This window comes from Notolabrus celidotus, chromosome 20, assembly GCF_009762535.1.
Source record: "Notolabrus celidotus isolate fNotCel1 chromosome 20, fNotCel1.pri, whole genome shotgun sequence".
Classification (NCBI taxonomy): Eukaryota; Metazoa; Chordata; class Actinopteri; order Labriformes; family Labridae; genus Notolabrus; species Notolabrus celidotus.
Window position 1 is genome coordinate 24,015,168 of NC_048291.1, and position 16,934 is coordinate 24,032,101.

General features: G+C 37.8%; 1 protein-coding gene across 2 annotated transcripts; it reads right to left on the reverse strand.

The window, feature by feature from the left end:
- Positions 1-5,029: 5,029 nt before the first annotated feature.
- Positions 5,030-8,531, reverse strand: rpl19 (ribosomal protein L19). Of its 2 annotated transcripts, none has more exons than XM_034711713.1 (6): positions 8,438-8,531; positions 7,999-8,105; positions 6,227-6,349; positions 5,993-6,113; positions 5,589-5,699; positions 5,030-5,222 (listed from the first exon to the last, which is right to left on the reverse strand). In XM_034711713.1, the coding sequence occupies exons 1-6, from the start codon at positions 8,440-8,442 to the stop codon at positions 5,099-5,101; spliced, it is 591 nt and encodes a 196-aa protein (XP_034567604.1). In that variant the 5' UTR covers positions 8,443-8,531; the 3' UTR covers positions 5,030-5,098. The 2 variants fall into 2 exon arrangements, with proteins under 2 accessions (XP_034567604.1, XP_034567605.1); XM_034711714.1 differs by having other exon boundaries at positions 7,999-8,096; positions 8,438-8,473.
- Positions 8,532-16,934: the final 8,403 nt, after the last annotated feature.

Below are 16,934 nucleotides of genomic sequence, written 5' to 3' on the forward strand. Positions count from 1 at the left end.
AGGCAAAAATTAACTTGTCTCCAGATGTTCCATCTCAGTGATGCCAGATAAAAGGCTGATATCATGAGTTTAAACCTGGCAGCCCAATGAGTTGTGGTCCCTAAAGTCTGTAAAAGTAGTATGGGAGGTTGCGTGCTCAACCATCAAGCCCCTCTCCTTTCAAATTATCTACCAGTGAGGGTCCAGGATGTAGAAACCCTCTCTATTTTTTTAAGAGAAGGCTTAAAACGTTCTTTTTTGATACAGCGTATATCCCTGGCGCATGCTTAGACCAGCTCTTAATCATGCTGCTATAGGCTTAGACTGCAAGAGGATCTGACACTCCAAGCTGTCCTTCTTTGTCTAAATACACTCATGTCACACTAACATTGCTAACTGTACAGCTTTCCAGGGTTTTTGAGCTCTTTAGTCTGCCAGGTTTTGGTGGATTGGTGGATTGTTGATGTGGACCTGCCTGAGTCTTACTGCTAAAGTTATTATTGTCAGAATTGCTTGTAATATTACCACAGAGTGTAATAAACATGGATAAAGTCTCAGTGACATCATCCAATGGTTTCTGAGGTGGCTATGAAGTCCACTGATGGCAGCAGTCACTTCAACTTTCAGTCAGACTAGAAACTGAGAGGTTTCACTTCTGCTTCATTTATCGACAAAGGAGGCTGCTGCTTGAATATAACACGTATGTTATCATCTGTATCAGCACTGTGGCTATATGTGTGAGTGATGTGATGTGAATGTGATTTGTTGTCTGTGTTGATGCTGTTTGTTTGTCCTGACCCTCTCTTTTTGCATGCCCACTTTCTGGGCCTGCTTGTGGGTGACAGATGTCTGTTCACAAACGAGAGGTTTCTGCCGTTACAAGGAAGTTTTCCCTTGCCGCTGTTGCCAAATGTGGCCAAGTGTTTGCCCATGGCAGATTTTATTCTGGTCTCTTTAAATGGTGTAACAAAAAGTACAGTGAAGACTTCCTCTAAGTGTCCTGAGTTAACTTGTTATGATCTGGCACAATGTGAATAAAACTGGATTCATTGAGAAAGTCCTTTTATGAATCATTGCATCATGGATGTCAGTATTGGAGTGACTTTCTGTGAATGATGAGCCAAAACAGATGAGGTAAGTTGATACAAAGTTTATATGTGGATGTTTTTGAGCAGACCAGAGGCTGAGGAATAAAAATAACTCAAGGTCTGGAAATAGATTATGATGCATCAACAGCTCTGAGCGGACTGACGTGCCTGTTCCAAAATAATCTCAGCATCAAAAATGCAGATCATATGGAAAACAATCCAGATATGCAACTGTCCTCTTGTTGCCTCCTCACCACAAAAAAAACAGATAAAAGAGGAGGCAAAGAAAGAACATGGCCTGAGAAACTCTAGGGCTTTTTCATGACTGACGTGTAAATTAAACTCATCTTTTCATATTTGAGTAGAACACAAGACTTATTCTTCTTCCTTATTCCTCCTCATACACAACAGCTAAATATTTTATCATTTCCTTTTTTAATTAATTAAAAATAAGATCCATAACAAAACTGTGACTGGAGGGCAATTCTCACGTCTTTATGTTTAACAAACTTAGGGGATGAGAACCCTCGAAGGTTTTTGTTGTTGTTATTTTCCCAAAAGAATCATCGTAATTGCTTTTTCTGCTTTTCTCTTATTCCTGTAAAATACTATTTACTTCTGAGCCCCCTCAGGCTCATATAAGCCTTAAAGTTAGCTAAACAGAGAAACATTCACCTGGAGCTGAAACGATTAGCCAATTAATCCAGCTGCTCAATTTTAATAATCAACTATTTTGCATAATTCCAACATCCTGTGGTTCTACTGGAATTTGTGTTTGTTTGAAACCAAAGTACTCAAGTTATCTTTGCTTAATTAAAAATGAAATGCATGGCTAAAAATGTAACTTTAGGCTTTACCCTCAAAGATAAAAACAACTACCATCTCAGACCACTCCTTCAGCTCCCTCAAATCCATGAACATGCAGCCATCAACCCATGACCTCAGCTGAGGCTTAACCTTTAACATTAAGACATTATATGTGATGGTTTTAGTGCATTGTTACCCTCTCATTAGCCCATCTGATGAGGCTTGACCTAAAAGCTGCCAGTCCCATGAGATCTTGCATGTGATCTGGGCCCTCTGAGTCACCTGATGGAGTCGTTTTGTCTGCCTGTCTCCAGCTGTGGGTCGTGATATTGTCATCTTCATCTTCTACAACACAGGGAGATCTGTGGCAGGAGAATGGCTCCACAGGGAGGAGTGATGGAGGGCGCTCGATGGCCAGATGGGGGCAGTAAAGCAGTCAGGTGGTGTAAGAACAGCTGATCCTGATGCATTCCACAGCTGCTAATCATGAGGCCTGCTGCCCCTGAGCCTGTGTGAACTTCATTACCACCTGCAGGTCTTATAAGCACAAACACATCAAAACACAAATCATGTCAGCACACACACAAGCTGTGATCATACCTGCAGACCAAACCAGAATATATTGGACTAACACACTCACCCAGAGGGGCACATGCATAATTTACACATGTCCATTATAGATCCTGCAGGGTCTATAATGGACATGAGAGACCCCCAAACTCAACATATTACCAATCGATCTGTAATGGCCTGACTGGAGGGGGGATCATTTTAGAGTGTGTGTAATATACCGAAATAATAAACACAGTTTAATGGCTCTTTTTCTGTTGTTCGTCTGTGTATGCGTGCATATTAAATGCAAAAAAATATTGTGGTGACCAAAGTAAGCAAATCTACTGACAGTGGGAAAGTATCCATGACAGGGTTAAAGTCATGACAGGGTTAAAGTTTAACCATGTTCCAGTGAAACACAAGGACAAGTTACTACTACAAATTACTAACAGCAAAAAAATCAGCACCAGATATATCAGTCATGCAAGATGGCCTATCTCAGTTAAAGAAAACTTGAAAATGTATGCACTGATTATTCTATCTACTATCATAGATCTGAAGTGACCAAAGTCGTCAGACAACTACAACATTTTTCTCTGAAGGGAAATTAAGTTTAAAGAAGAAGAAAAAAAAGTAGAGGCTCTCAAATAACTGTTCTCATCACAACTGGAGCCATGCTTCAAACAAAGGTGGTCATTTACAGGAAAGCAACCTGTGACTCTGTCTCACGGTTTTCTTTTTAATGTCAAACACTGTGGTCAAGAGTGCAACAAAAGCTCAAATGCATTGAATGTGTCAGTGATGCTGTTACCATTGCTTTTCTGTGGGTTTTTATCTGCAAGGATGCATGCATAAACTAGCTGCAAAGGCAAAAATATATACGCAGGCCTAAATAGATGATACTCTTTAAACTTACTTGAGCATGATAAGAAGGACACATTGGTTGGTATGAACGGCACCATGACTGTGAAATATATGATGCCTATTTACTCAAAGACCTTTTCTGTTTATCCCTGACTGCTGCTCAACCTTTGGCCTTTTTGATTTCTCATACCACCTACAACCACTAGATGGCAGCAGACCTCACTGTCACAGTATGTCTGTTTATCTCCAAATATTTCACAGATTTAATATTTATATTAAGCCAACTAAATAGAGGCCTTATCTGTTCCATCAGTTGAAACTGGGCTCTGGACATGAGTCACATGAGGTCATCACAGCGTTCTGATAGAGAGCTAATAGAAGGATTTAATTTCTTTAGAGAGCAGGAAATAAAAGTAATGAGAAACTGGCCTGAAATGATAGAGCAGCAGATAACTGTGTATGAGACTCTGAGGTACACAGCCAGCATTTAGACTGAATTAAACAACACAGATTACACAAAACGCAGGAAACGTTGCATAAAACCAACAAACTTCTGTCTGTTTCTGCCAAATGTTGGAGGTCTTATTGGTGTGGGAAAACCGTGCAGTGAAAGGAGTCATTATTACCTCAAGAACGAGGTATCAGCCCTAGATAGAATAACCTTCTAAGTGTATATATATTCATATGGTTACACTGGGAGATATGTTTGCATTTGAATATAAAATACAATGCTGATTTTCTGGCTACGATTTTAGTATAAGCATAACAAACCTGACATGGGACCTGTAGTGAAATATGGACAAATTCAGCTGGAGTTTGTTTGGTTACAGTGGAAGTATCTTAACTTTATCTTTTAACCAACATCATTTAGACGCCGTTTAACTTTCAGAGCTCTTTTTTTATTAAGTATTGCTACATAAAATGCTAGTTTTAGAGTGGCTTAGATATAAATTGTACTTAGAGGAAGTCATTTATTTGAACTCACACTACAGATGCTCAAATTGATTAGTTTTGGCTTTTTAAATGTTTTGGTTTTTTTGGACATGTTTGCCTTTGTGACAGGACAGGTGAAGAGAGACAGGACATGGGGAGTAGAGAGTGGAGGAAGACATGCAGTACAATGAGTACATGGTCACAGCAGGGAATCAAACCGTTGACCTCTGCAACAAGGACTATAGCCTCTGTATGTGGGGCGTTTGGACCACTAAGCCACCAGCGCCTCTCAATTTTGGCTTTAAGAAAGTTTATTCTTTATCTACCAGAACTTTAATTTATAAAAACACTAAGAGCTCAAAGTCAATGTGAACGATTGTAAAGAGCTCCCAATTTCTTCACATTGTTGCATATTTTTTTGCAGAAGTTATTAAGCCACCAAAACAGAAATATACTGAGGAATTACTGGAGAAAAATGCAGATTTTTTTCTTTTCTTAGCAATAAATATTTTAAATAACTGGAGTTTTGATCCTCCAGTCTACTCGAGTTATTCTACTCTCAGATCTACATCTCTTTGGCTTTAGTACAAGCTGTAGAGAATGTATTCCCAAAATAACAATTAGACCCATCCTTATATCCAGAGAATCAAAGGTTCATAAAGAAAGGTGTCTAAAATGCTTAACTATTCCAAGATAAGTTTTCTTCAGATGACTACATGTACCAGCCTTCCTACTTTTACAAAATGCTGTTCCCACTCGGGTAATCAGGATGTTTTTGTGAGTAAAGAACGAACAGGAGACCCTGATTGTCTTTATGTACACTTTTATTGTCAGCACTTGACGGTTGGCAGTCAGGCAGGATGGACAGAGCCAGATTACTTCTTGGTCTCCTCCTCCTTGGACAAGTTCTTGATGATCTCCTCCTTCTTGGCTGCGAGACGCTCTTCTCTGCGCTTGCGGGCCTCCTTTGTCTTGGAACGACGAGCCTCGGCCTGGTCGCTGTGGAACAAGTGGAGACAAAGGTGTGTTCATACAGTGTGTAATCATCCTCAGCTTCATATACACATTTAAAACAACAAATAAAAATGAGTTTGAATCCAACCCATGAGAGATCTAGAAGTGCTTTTTAATTTATGTGCAGTTATGATTGCAGCTTGATATCTGCTTTAAACTTAAGTACAAAGACCCTGATCATAAAAGTCCAAAATCCTTCAGTTAACTATCAAAATGTAGTGGACTTAAGATTGATCATAAATAAACTAACATTTACTACTAAATGTTAATGTGGATAATAAGCCCAACATAGACATTAAATCAAACACTTTCTCCAGAGTTCAGTAAACTAAACTTTGGTTTCAGACTTACGAGAGAAGCTTCCTGCGAGCCTTGTCTGCCTTCAGCTTGTGGATGTGCTCCATGAGGATACGCTTATTCTTGAACACGTTACCCTTGGCCCTCAGGTAGAGGCTGTGGTACCTGTGAGACAGAGGGGGGGGGGGGATGTTAAAACACATTCAACAAAACACAAACTGCAGGAGACTCACAGGTGACAGATCTTTAAAGTGTGCTGATGTGTAATATGGGCATGGTTGAAGTCATGCTTTACTGGGCTGACATTAGCATGAACAACTCCTTCAAAGATCTAATGTCGCATAAAGCCAGGGCAACAACAAGATTATCAGAACCTGTATCCTCGTGAATTTAGATTTTTGTGGTATATTGTGATTAACAGAGAATCAAATGTGAACATATAGACATCCTGAACCTACATGTGCCTGTCGATCTTCTTGGACTCCCTGTAGCGACGCAGAAGACGACGCAGAATTCTCATGCGGCGCATCCAGGTCAGCTTCTCGGGCATACGGGCGTTAGCTGTACCCTTTCTCTTACCTGTGAAACAACAAGATCAACCAAACATGTCAGCTTTGATAAACAGATTAACCGCCAAAGGGATCTTCACATATTGAGTCTTAAAATAGGATTAAATGAATGTCACAACTTACCGACACCCATGTGTCTTCCCTTGCGACGTGCCAGTGTGTTCTTGCGGCAGCGGGCCCGGGAATGGACCGTAACGGGCTTGCGGATGATAAGACCATCCTTCACCAGTTTACGGATCTGCTGGCCTGAAAACAGAAGGAAACGGGTAAGCTGCATGGACGCAATGATTCACCAGTTAATTACCAACAAACAAAACCTTGAGAAAGCATCACAAGAACTGTGAACATGATTTTTTAAATACCACAGATGGAACATTTCATATTCTAGAACAGTTTTTTAGACAGGGAAAGAGAGCTTTGACACCATCTAGGAATATTGCACTGAAAGGATTGAAGTTATGATCGATCACCTGGTGTCATATCAACGACTTAAAGCTTCAAATGGAAGAAACTTCAGCTCAAGCTTAAGATGGGAATTTAAAAAGGCAGGGATCTTTTTTTGTTTTGTGTATTCAAAGCCATCTTGCTTTGTGTTGCTTTGAGTCAGCCCTGTTATTTAACACTTGTCATAAAATCTCGTAACTTAGAGGTAACTTATAATTGTATTTTTTATCTTGATCAGCACAGATGTAAACCCAGAACTGACCATGCTTTCATTAAATGGGTGGTTACACCAAAACTCTGCAATAGAGATGTGACGTTTGTGAAGAAGTCGGTCTTTTGAACGACTCTTTTAAGTGAACGATGAGAACCGATTCGCAGTTGCGAGCTGTTCATTTTGGGAGCCGTTTTTATATGCAGATTGCCCACGCTGCCTTCACGTGTCACCTGTATGAGTCTTTTGTTCAGACTTTCTGTCTACACTTTGTTATTGTTTACATTGTTTCGATGTGGATTTGGGTCAAGCCGAGCTGTTTGTAAAGTAGTTCAGGTGTAGAAACACCAGGTGGCGTAGTACAATTTTGCATTCACATTTTTATAATGTCAGAATTTTTATTCTAGTTATATGTATTTTTTATATACATGTATATTTATTATTTTTATATTTGTTTCTATATTGTTAAAATGTTCTTGTGTGGATAATTTGACAGTAAAGTTGTTTTGCATGGAAGTCAGATTTTATAGTGCCACAAAGTTTATTAGGTGAGGGAAAACTCAAAATAGTGATCTCACTGTGGAAGCATGGGGATATGGAGCCATCTTATGGATTGTTTACAATGCCAAATGAAATTATAATCAATATTTCAGGATAATTCCCACCAATAGAGTATATGTATCTGGACTGCTGCTGGCATTATAATGCATATAATATAATATACGGTATTATAATTATCTTGCCATATTATATAATGTTATATTACATTATTATTGTAACTACAACTCATGCTCATATTACATATCCATATTTAGTTTTATTTATTGCTTAATATGTCATTACCAACTATAACCACACCATGTTAACCTGTCACTACTGGAACATTTTTAATACTGCCTGTAATTACTTCTATTGAATTTAAATTCCATTGTATATATCTAAATTGTATTCTAGCTTTATTTAACTATTTTTATTTTTACTTATTTTATTTGACTTATTGAAACTTCTTCTTGATTGTACTTATGTCTGGGTTGCTGTAACAACTGACTCTGGCTCAAGATCCGGTTCCCTTCAAAAGAGCCATAACCCCATCTCTACTCTGCAACCAATAAGTCCCAGCATCATTGTAGGTGACACGCTTATCACACTGTCAGTTCATAAAGGAGCTGTAAAACAACATCAACACATTAAATCAGACTACAATGAAGCAGCCTGGAGGATCACATGTGGCTCTACTCACGAGAGTTGGCGTTGGCGATCTCATTGGTCTCATTAGGATCCAGCCAGACCTTCTTCTTCCCGCAGCGCAGGACGCTTGAGGCCAGCCTCTTCTGGAGCCTGAGCATGCTAACACAGACAAGGATTATATGTATGTCAGTGTAACTATTACTAAAGTGACATTCTGAACTAAATGGAACAAAAAGTCTCAATGTGTCAGCAGCTAAGTTACTGTTAGCATTAAGCTAGCAGCCGGGGTGACAATATGGCCTCTCCGTCTGCTACATCGTGTTCCACATTACCACGTTAAAAAAAGGACTTTACGCTTTAAAAAGAGGTTCAACTTTTAAATATCGTTAACGTCAACAAGTTATCGTCGTAGTTCAGTGATTTGTTATGAACTAATGTGCATTTTAACATTAAAATAATGTGTTTGGTTGTGCCATCGATTGTGATCGTACCTCATGGCTGCTACTTCAACTGGAAAAGGAAGGTTTCAGAGCCGAGCCGGAAGCTACCATTTTAGGGGAGAGTCCATCTCTGAGTCCGACACAGATATATGTTATCTCAGGTCTCAACGGATATTATACTCAGCTCAAACACTTTATATAAACAAAGTAAAAGTTTACTGAAATACATTAGCTGACCAAGTTTCAGGAAATATGGAATTTTGGTTAAAGTGTTCACCGTATAACTCCCCTTAAGAGATAATGGTATTGCCCGGAGTTTCACTGGTGCATTATGGGTAAGTTAACACGCGGATGCATTCTACAGTTCTACTATGGTTCTACCACAAGAGGGCAGTGAGAAACAAGACAGGTCGCTGGTATACGTAGTGCTAATAAAACGAGTATTAAGGGGTTTTATTGAGGATTATCTATTTAATTTGATTTTCTTTAAATACTTAATTAATGACTCATATATATACATATGTGTGTGTGTGTATTTATTTATACATGTATTTTATTCTTAATTTCTGTATGTATTTATTTCAATATTTCATATTTCTAAATTTTGAATTATTTTAATCTTTAATCTTTTGTTTTTTATTCTTCCAACATTGTTGTGTTTCCTTTAATTGGGCTTTCTCACATTTCTCTTTTATTAACTCATGTTTCTTTCTTATTTGATAAGCACTTTGTAATCCTGTTTTGAAAAGTGCCATATAAATAAAGATTATTATTATTATTATTATTATTATTATTATTATTATTATTATTATTATTATTATCATCATTATTATTACCATTATTAATATTATTATTATTATTATTATTATTATTATTATTATTAATATTAATGTTGTTATTATTATTATTGTTATATTTCAATATAGTAAACAAACGGATTACTTTGACATATTTTCTGTATAATTCTTGTCGTGGGGCTCTGAAATGTTTAATTCAGCCTACTTTATAATATCACAACAAAAAAAGGGTTCAAATAAGGCTCAGTAAGAGGATTAAAATAAAAAGAGGCAATTAAAATGCATTTATGCAATTAGTTATTTTAAAAAAACTGAATAAATTATACCTCTGTCATATTATAATATTATAATTTGTGTGTTTACTTTCTTTAATCAGTTGCCCAGTAAAGTATTTGTGCTATTCTTTCAATTCTAAGAGTTCTAAATTCTTGGAAGACAGAGAAAAAAAAAAATTTGTTGTGTATGTCATGTGATGCCACATTTGCTTTAGGTTTGTCATCTGGCTGTTTTTCATCTGATATATATTTTTGTTTTGTGTAAATTGTAGTCGTGACCCTTTAAACCCACACTCACATATACAAGAAAAGGCTTTATTCAGTGTTTGAATTTGAGTCACTATCTAAAACATTTTACCTAAAATACCACAGCACTCTAATAAACACTGCTAAAGTTGGCCTATAGTTGTGAAAGTAGTACGTGATATTGTAAAAGTATTAATCACAAGTGTAAAAACAAATTCTCAATATGCAGCAACTGTGAGGTAAAAATGGAAAAAAAACAAAAAACATTTGAGTACAAATCAATAAATCATCGAAATATATTTTGTAGCCTTCAAGTTGATGCTTTGCAGGAAACACAACAACCTAGAGTACTTTGGTGAGGGCTTATTCCTGAGGACACTTCAAAATTAACGCTACATTAACATCTGACTGCCTACTTATTAACATTCCAAATGTTAATTGCTGCATCCTTGTCTCTTCGGCAGCAGCTCCATCTCCATGCCAACTCTTCACGCTCACTGTGTGGGCGCATAAGGGGCTCTTGTGTGACTTTTTCACCTCAGGTAACCCAGAATACCAGCTGAAATCATCATCCCCAGGCAAAGTACCGGATCACCTCCTACCACTGCTTCAACTGCTCTCTCTGCACAAGTGTGAGCTTAAAATAAATGAACAAAACAGTTTCAACCTCAATGACACTAGATGGTTTTCAACTCAGGTACCTGCTCTAGTCCTAAACTGCACTTTTCTGAACATTTGATACTCTTATTCCACATGTCAGTGGTGAAACAATCACCTTATCCATTACAAACCAATGAAACACCCAAACAGTAAGTATGTTTATGCACAATGGTGTTTTATCTCCTGGTATGCTTACATGAAACCGGCTTTTCCATAGTCCTGCATGCACCACACTCAATATTTTTAGGGTTTGTGATCAACTACAATCATCTTGATTTCTAGTCTCAACTCTTCCCCCTCTGTCCAAACACAAAATGACCAGACAACAGAAGAAAGTGTGAACATGGTGTGGAATTCTATTTTCTGTCAGAGCACTCCTGCTTGCATATTAGAGTACTAGCATATGGTGTTTACTTGTACAACACAGTCATTGCAATAATATCCCAGTGTGAAGGGAAAACTGTAGTGTCACCTCAGACTTGCAAACAGCATCACAGCGGGCTAAGATGTTGCTGTGCAGGTACAGAAAAAAAAGTCCTTTCTCAACAGATTTCTGCTTATTTGCAATGCAACAGCTGATTAGCACAGTCAGAGGTAAATGGGCCAAACTGATTATTCAAATGTGGAACTTATCTTAAAATTCATTCATTAATGAAAGTGTGTTTAATGTAAACTGTGTGTTTATTGCAAACTTGGATCCCACTATCCCTGAAGTGTGTCTAGATCATAGGTCTGGATGCACTGCTGAATCTACTACTGCTGTGAGGTTCATAATTATGCACAACTGTGCCAAAATCCAAGAACAAGAAGTCACTATTGTGCAGGTTTATGAAGCACCTTTACAACAGTGTTCCCCTGAAATTACAATATATATAGATCTAAGCTTTAACAGGAAAGTCAGTTCAGAATTTGAGTTAATTCATGTACTTGAGGTTAAATAATATGTGTTTAATCTTTATACACTGTGTGACCTGTCTGTTTGTGCCTTTTTTGATAGTCTTGATATCCAAGATTTTGAAGTGCAGCTTTTGTTTAGTCAGAAATCCATTGTAATCGCAGAATACACTCTTTAAAAATGAACACAATCAAGTCTGTGGGTTCGGGGTGGGATGGCTGGTGGGTCTCCTTTTCTTTTCTCTCAGTTAAAGTACATTTGAAAGAGATTTGTTGCCACAGCTGTGTGATTTGTGACTGTATTGAAAAGATGAAAAACAAAAATTTATATTTTTGCGTTACCCTTTCTCCTTGAGCCTTTACAAACAAGTAGACTTAAGTTTTTTTGTGTGTATTTATGATGTTAGAATAATTTCTACAGCATCTTGTAGTTGGGACAAAAACATGTTGAATGTACTTCTGTGGTTCTCATTACATTTACCTGGAGCTTAGTCATCCTAGCCTCTGATTTGTTGGTTGTGTGACGTGATTGAGTGACAAGGAAGTGTTGATGTTACGCCATGTCAAGTGTGGCTACAGTAAAGTGCTCGAGAAAGTTATCTGTCTCCATCCTAATGTTCCTCATTAATGGGGGGACCCAACCAGCACACATCAAACCCTCACGTAACATAGATGTACTCCTCTCTTAGAGTTTAATAACACCTGGCTTGGTTATGAATCAGATTTTAATTTTTTTATTTTTGGGGCTTTTTGCCTTTATTGATAGGACAGCTGAAGAGAGACAGGAAATGTGGGGAATAGAGAGAGGGGGAAGACATGCAACAAATGTTCGTGGCCAGGAGTTGAACAGGCAACCTCTGTGACGAGGACTATAGCCTCTGTATATGGGGCGCTTAGACTGCTAGGCCACCGCCACCTTCCCCTTCCCCTTCCCCTTAGGAATTATATTTTAATAAAGGTCATCATTGTTAGTCAAAAAGTCCTGGTTTCTTTGAACTCTTTAACTTTATGGACACAGTGAACTGTCTGTAAAAGCACCACAAGCATCACAGCTTTAAAAGGGCAGTGAAGCCATCCAATCTTCTACAAGCTTACAGGCAAAAACATACAGAGCAGTCAGATGAATTAATGCAATATCAAAACATATTTGGTGTGTTTACTCCACCATTTCCATCACTGTGTAAACTGAAAAGAAAATCACCCACTGAATTCCAAAGATGTCAGAGTAAACAGAAGACAGCTAAAGTTATCTCACTGCCGATGCCTCAGTTACCACAGGAAACTCTGCGTTCCCCTGATGCACACGGGTTGTTTTTCAGAGAGGAAGATGTTGATCTGTTTTTTGCTTTTCTTATTTTAAAAAGAGAATCAACATCGTGGCTTCCTCCCTCCCACTGAGGCAACCTCCTCAATGGAAGTATGAGCAGCAGCCACTGAGGATGAACTTGTGGGTGTTAAGTGCATCAGTGTCAGCTATGATCACGACATCACAGAATTCCCAGGAGAGGCAGTTTGTCATGGACTGTCATAGGTGAATTTATTTATTCAGGTAATCGATGTGACCTCAGTATTTATGTTCTCATGATTCATTTGGAGAATTCATGACAAACTGAGAGATCAAGCACTTTCTGGGTCATTACCTGAGTGTTAGTCATTTTATATACATCTATTCAAAGCCCAGGTCTGCACTTTACCCATATTAACCTGATATATTCACAGATGAAGAGTTTCCGCTTTTTTTGCTCTCCACCGATCATGACTCACCCAGACTAAGCTTTAAATCAATAAAGCAGAAACTCAAAGCAACAGTAGTAATTGTTTTCAGATCAAATGACTAATGTGATGATCTATTTTGGTTGCTCATCGTGATAAACCCACAGAAAATTATCATCTGGCTCCCCGCAGAGCTTATTAGCGTCTAGTGTTTCAAAGTAGCTATCATGATCTCATTTATTGTACTTAAAGGGACGACTTTGAGGTAGCCTCTTAGCAATTTAGCCGAGGGAGCTATTTTAGGTGGCTTAGCTCTTCATCATGACAGACAAATTAAGAGGTCTGGGTGGGAACTTGCAAGAGAACTCATGACACATTGTCCATGATACGGCAATAATTGCAAGCAAGAATTGTTTTAATTGCAATGTAATCATAAAGTGATGGTGTCTGATTAGCTGGAGAGAATATGGGACCTATGAGGTAACGTGCAGGATTGATGACTCTATCCCGTCTTTGGCAATAGCCATGAAGTAGAAACTGAGAGTACCTTATTATTTTCTTCAGATTAAAACATTTATATTTGGAACCAGCCATGGGATAATTGTATTGCACAAGATTTGCCTTGTCTACATTTTGTCTTTTGCTAAGTTACTTTATTTACATTCACATTAGTGTTCTTTCTTTCTCTTTATTTTTAATTTATTTGTATTTTCTACATCATAATCAACTGACAAAGCTGTCACTACCTAGCGTTGACCAAGGGAAGAGTGTTTTAATATTCTAGGCACTGATTTCAAACATGTTCAACTATTAAATGTCATGAGTTGATGTGTGGTTCAGTTTTTCCATGTGTTTCATGCCTTAGTTTCTCCTGTGTTTATTCTGTCAGTTAATCTTTTGTGTCCCTTGTGTATTTTGTGATCCATGTCTCTTTTTGTACTTTCTGGTGTTTCTTAGTCTTGTCTTGTGTTCTCTGTTTTGTAGTTCTGAACATAGGCGTTTCTTGCCCATTTTTGGGGGGTGCTGAAGCATCTCTAAATTGAATCCCAGCACCCTTAAAATTTGAGAGATTTTTTTTTATTTTATTTTTTTACTATATGTCAGGGGTGTCCAAACTTTTTTCAAAGAGGGCCACATATGATGTTGTCAGAATACCTCAGGACCAGTGGCTCCTACTGAGACTTAGGAATTCCAAAAGTTATATATGAAATATTTATTTAATAACAATCATTTAAAATTTTGTCTCAATAAAACAGTAACTAGGAAGTCGTCAGTTCTCCACAAGCCATGTACACATGAGCAAACGTTATCTTCTTCTGGAGGAAAATGTTTTTCATTAGGGTCGGGCAATGTGGGAAAAATATTGTCACATTATATTCCTATGGCAGGATCATGGTCTAGATTTCATCACACTTCTTTTTTATGTGGTTTTTAAGACCTTTCTGACAAGCAGGCAACATTTTAAGAACAAAATAATTATTTTGCTGAGTTCTGAACATTTTTGATGCACCAAATTTAGCCTTTTCTGCACAATTTCATAATTTGATCTTGTCTTGTGTTCTCTTTTGTGTCTTCTGAAGTTTTAGTGTTCATCAAGAACATTTTCACATCATGATAAAAACATTAATTTGAAAACTTGTCAACTTTAAGAGTCCTTGTGTTTCTTCTTTATTGCCGTCTTGCAGAATTCCCAGAGCTTTGGCTTTAGACAAGTAGTCCATATGAAGCTTTTTGAGATGTTTCTGGATATACTTTAGTTTTGTTTGCAGAAAGAAACGGTGATTAATTTCTTTACTATAAATAACACAATTGAAGATAGAAGCTTGGGGCCATAAATAAATGGACCTTGGGCCGCAATTGGCCCCCGGGCCATACTTTGGACACCCCTGCTGTATGTCCTTTTTAACAAGCTAGAAACATTTCAAAACTATACAGTACTTGGTTGAAATGTAATATTTTAATAACAAAAATACAGCAGCTCCATCGCGTTTTACACGCTGTGCATTGCATTTAAAAAAAAAGTCCAAAAAATAACTCCAATGTCAATTGTTGGTATTTTTGGTATTCACTATAGAGGGCTGGTTTACTCCAGAAACATACATACTGTTTATGTATATGTTGAGGAGCTGCTGTATCAAAATGATTTGTCTTTCCCCAGAAATTAGAGTTACCATATGTTTCTTTTATGATTCAAATCCATTTCTCTTATGCTGTTGCTCAGCATTTAAATAACCTTTATCAGACTTGATGGTGTAGTCACAGACTTTCCCAAAAAGTGTTATACTTTTCTTTCACAAATGTGGGAATGAAATTGCATTAAAATGTGCAGTGAAATGTATCTTGCACAGCTCAGCACCCCTAAACATCTGATCCTAGAATCGCCCCTGGTTCTGAATCCCCTGTGTTTCAAGGTTAGCTACTTTCTGCCCTTGTGTTCCCCTCTGTGTTGATTAATGTAATTAGTTTCACCTGTGTCCTGTGCTCCACACCTGTGTTAATTACTCTGTGTATTTAGTTCCTCTGTTTCCCCTGTCTCTTGTCAGATCATACCTATCAGCATGTGCCTGTGTCCTTGTGTCCTCGTGTTTCTTGTGTTTTTGTCCTCAAATAAGTTTTGTTATTAAATTCTTTATTTTCTAATCTGCATTTTTGGGTCCTCTTCTTCCTTCTTTTCTTCATACTCACAATTAAATATGTTTTAATAATATTTTAGTATTCATGAAATCCCAGTTTAAGCAGTAACTTTATTGGTTTGGCTCCATTGTTGGCGTCATTCTGTTGAAGTCTTGAGCCCCTGAACATCAAGGGCCCCTTCAACTGAACATGTCTCTAATTCTTTGCATGTTTCAGCATCCAAGGTCAGCTCCCCTCTGAAACAGGGAATCCCACCTGTTCCTGGGTCAACAGAGGGATCAGTTGTAAAAGAGGGTACATATAGCTGGATGTCTTGGCATGTTAGGCCTGATCCTAAAATCCTAGGCTTAAAACATCAGGTGCTGAGCCACTAACTGAGGAACTAATCCATTCTCATCCTGAAGACCCCCCACCACCACCCAACAGGACCTCTGGGCTCTGGGTCCCAGTGAGGGGACCAGAGGCCCCGGCCTGACTGCCTGTCAGTCCACACGGCCTCCATCACCGCCGCTCTGTTGTTTCTCATCAATCGATAAGTGAAGGTGGGGTCTGTTCCACGGGGCGTGGACCTCGGCTTCCAGCTGGAATCAGAGGAGCGAGGAGAGGAGAGACATCAAGACTGACACATAAAGACAGACATACCGGAAGTGAGTGGAATAGGCCTTCACAATAAAAGCCTGTAAACAGACTTGAGATTGCTTTGTTGTAACCTAGGCAACCACTACTTTTAGTTACAGCACATAACGAGGAAGACTTCTTATGTAACAGCAGGCTGCTCTTTCAGGGAATAAAAACATCAAGGATCAATCAAATTTACAGCTGTGCTGAAGACAGACAATAATGTGCATATAAATAAAATCCTGAGAAGAGGCTAAGGGGTGGTAGAAAGATGGAAATAATTAAATTATAAAGGGAATTTTCTGATAAAAGGGGATACAGTGGCATAACACTATCAATAAGTAAGAACAATACAATAATTTGAAAAGTAAATAATTCGTTTATTTTCCTTGTTTTCTTAGGGTTATCTTCCCTATTTTTTGTACTGTTCATTTATTTATTTAGAAAATACTATTCATTTTTTTTACTGTTGGTTTTGTATGACATATATATAATTTGTGAACTTGTGGTGTACAAAAATACTGGAAAATGCATTACAAATTTAAGTGCAAAAAAAAGGGAGGTTAAGCAACTAACTAAGAAATATACAGAAGAGAATAGAGCCTCTGAAAAAAAGATGAAGGTCCAATATATGTGTGAAAAAAGTCAGAATTCTGAGATTAAAGTCAGAATTCTGACTTTTTTTCTCAGAAAAATAATAATAATGAAATA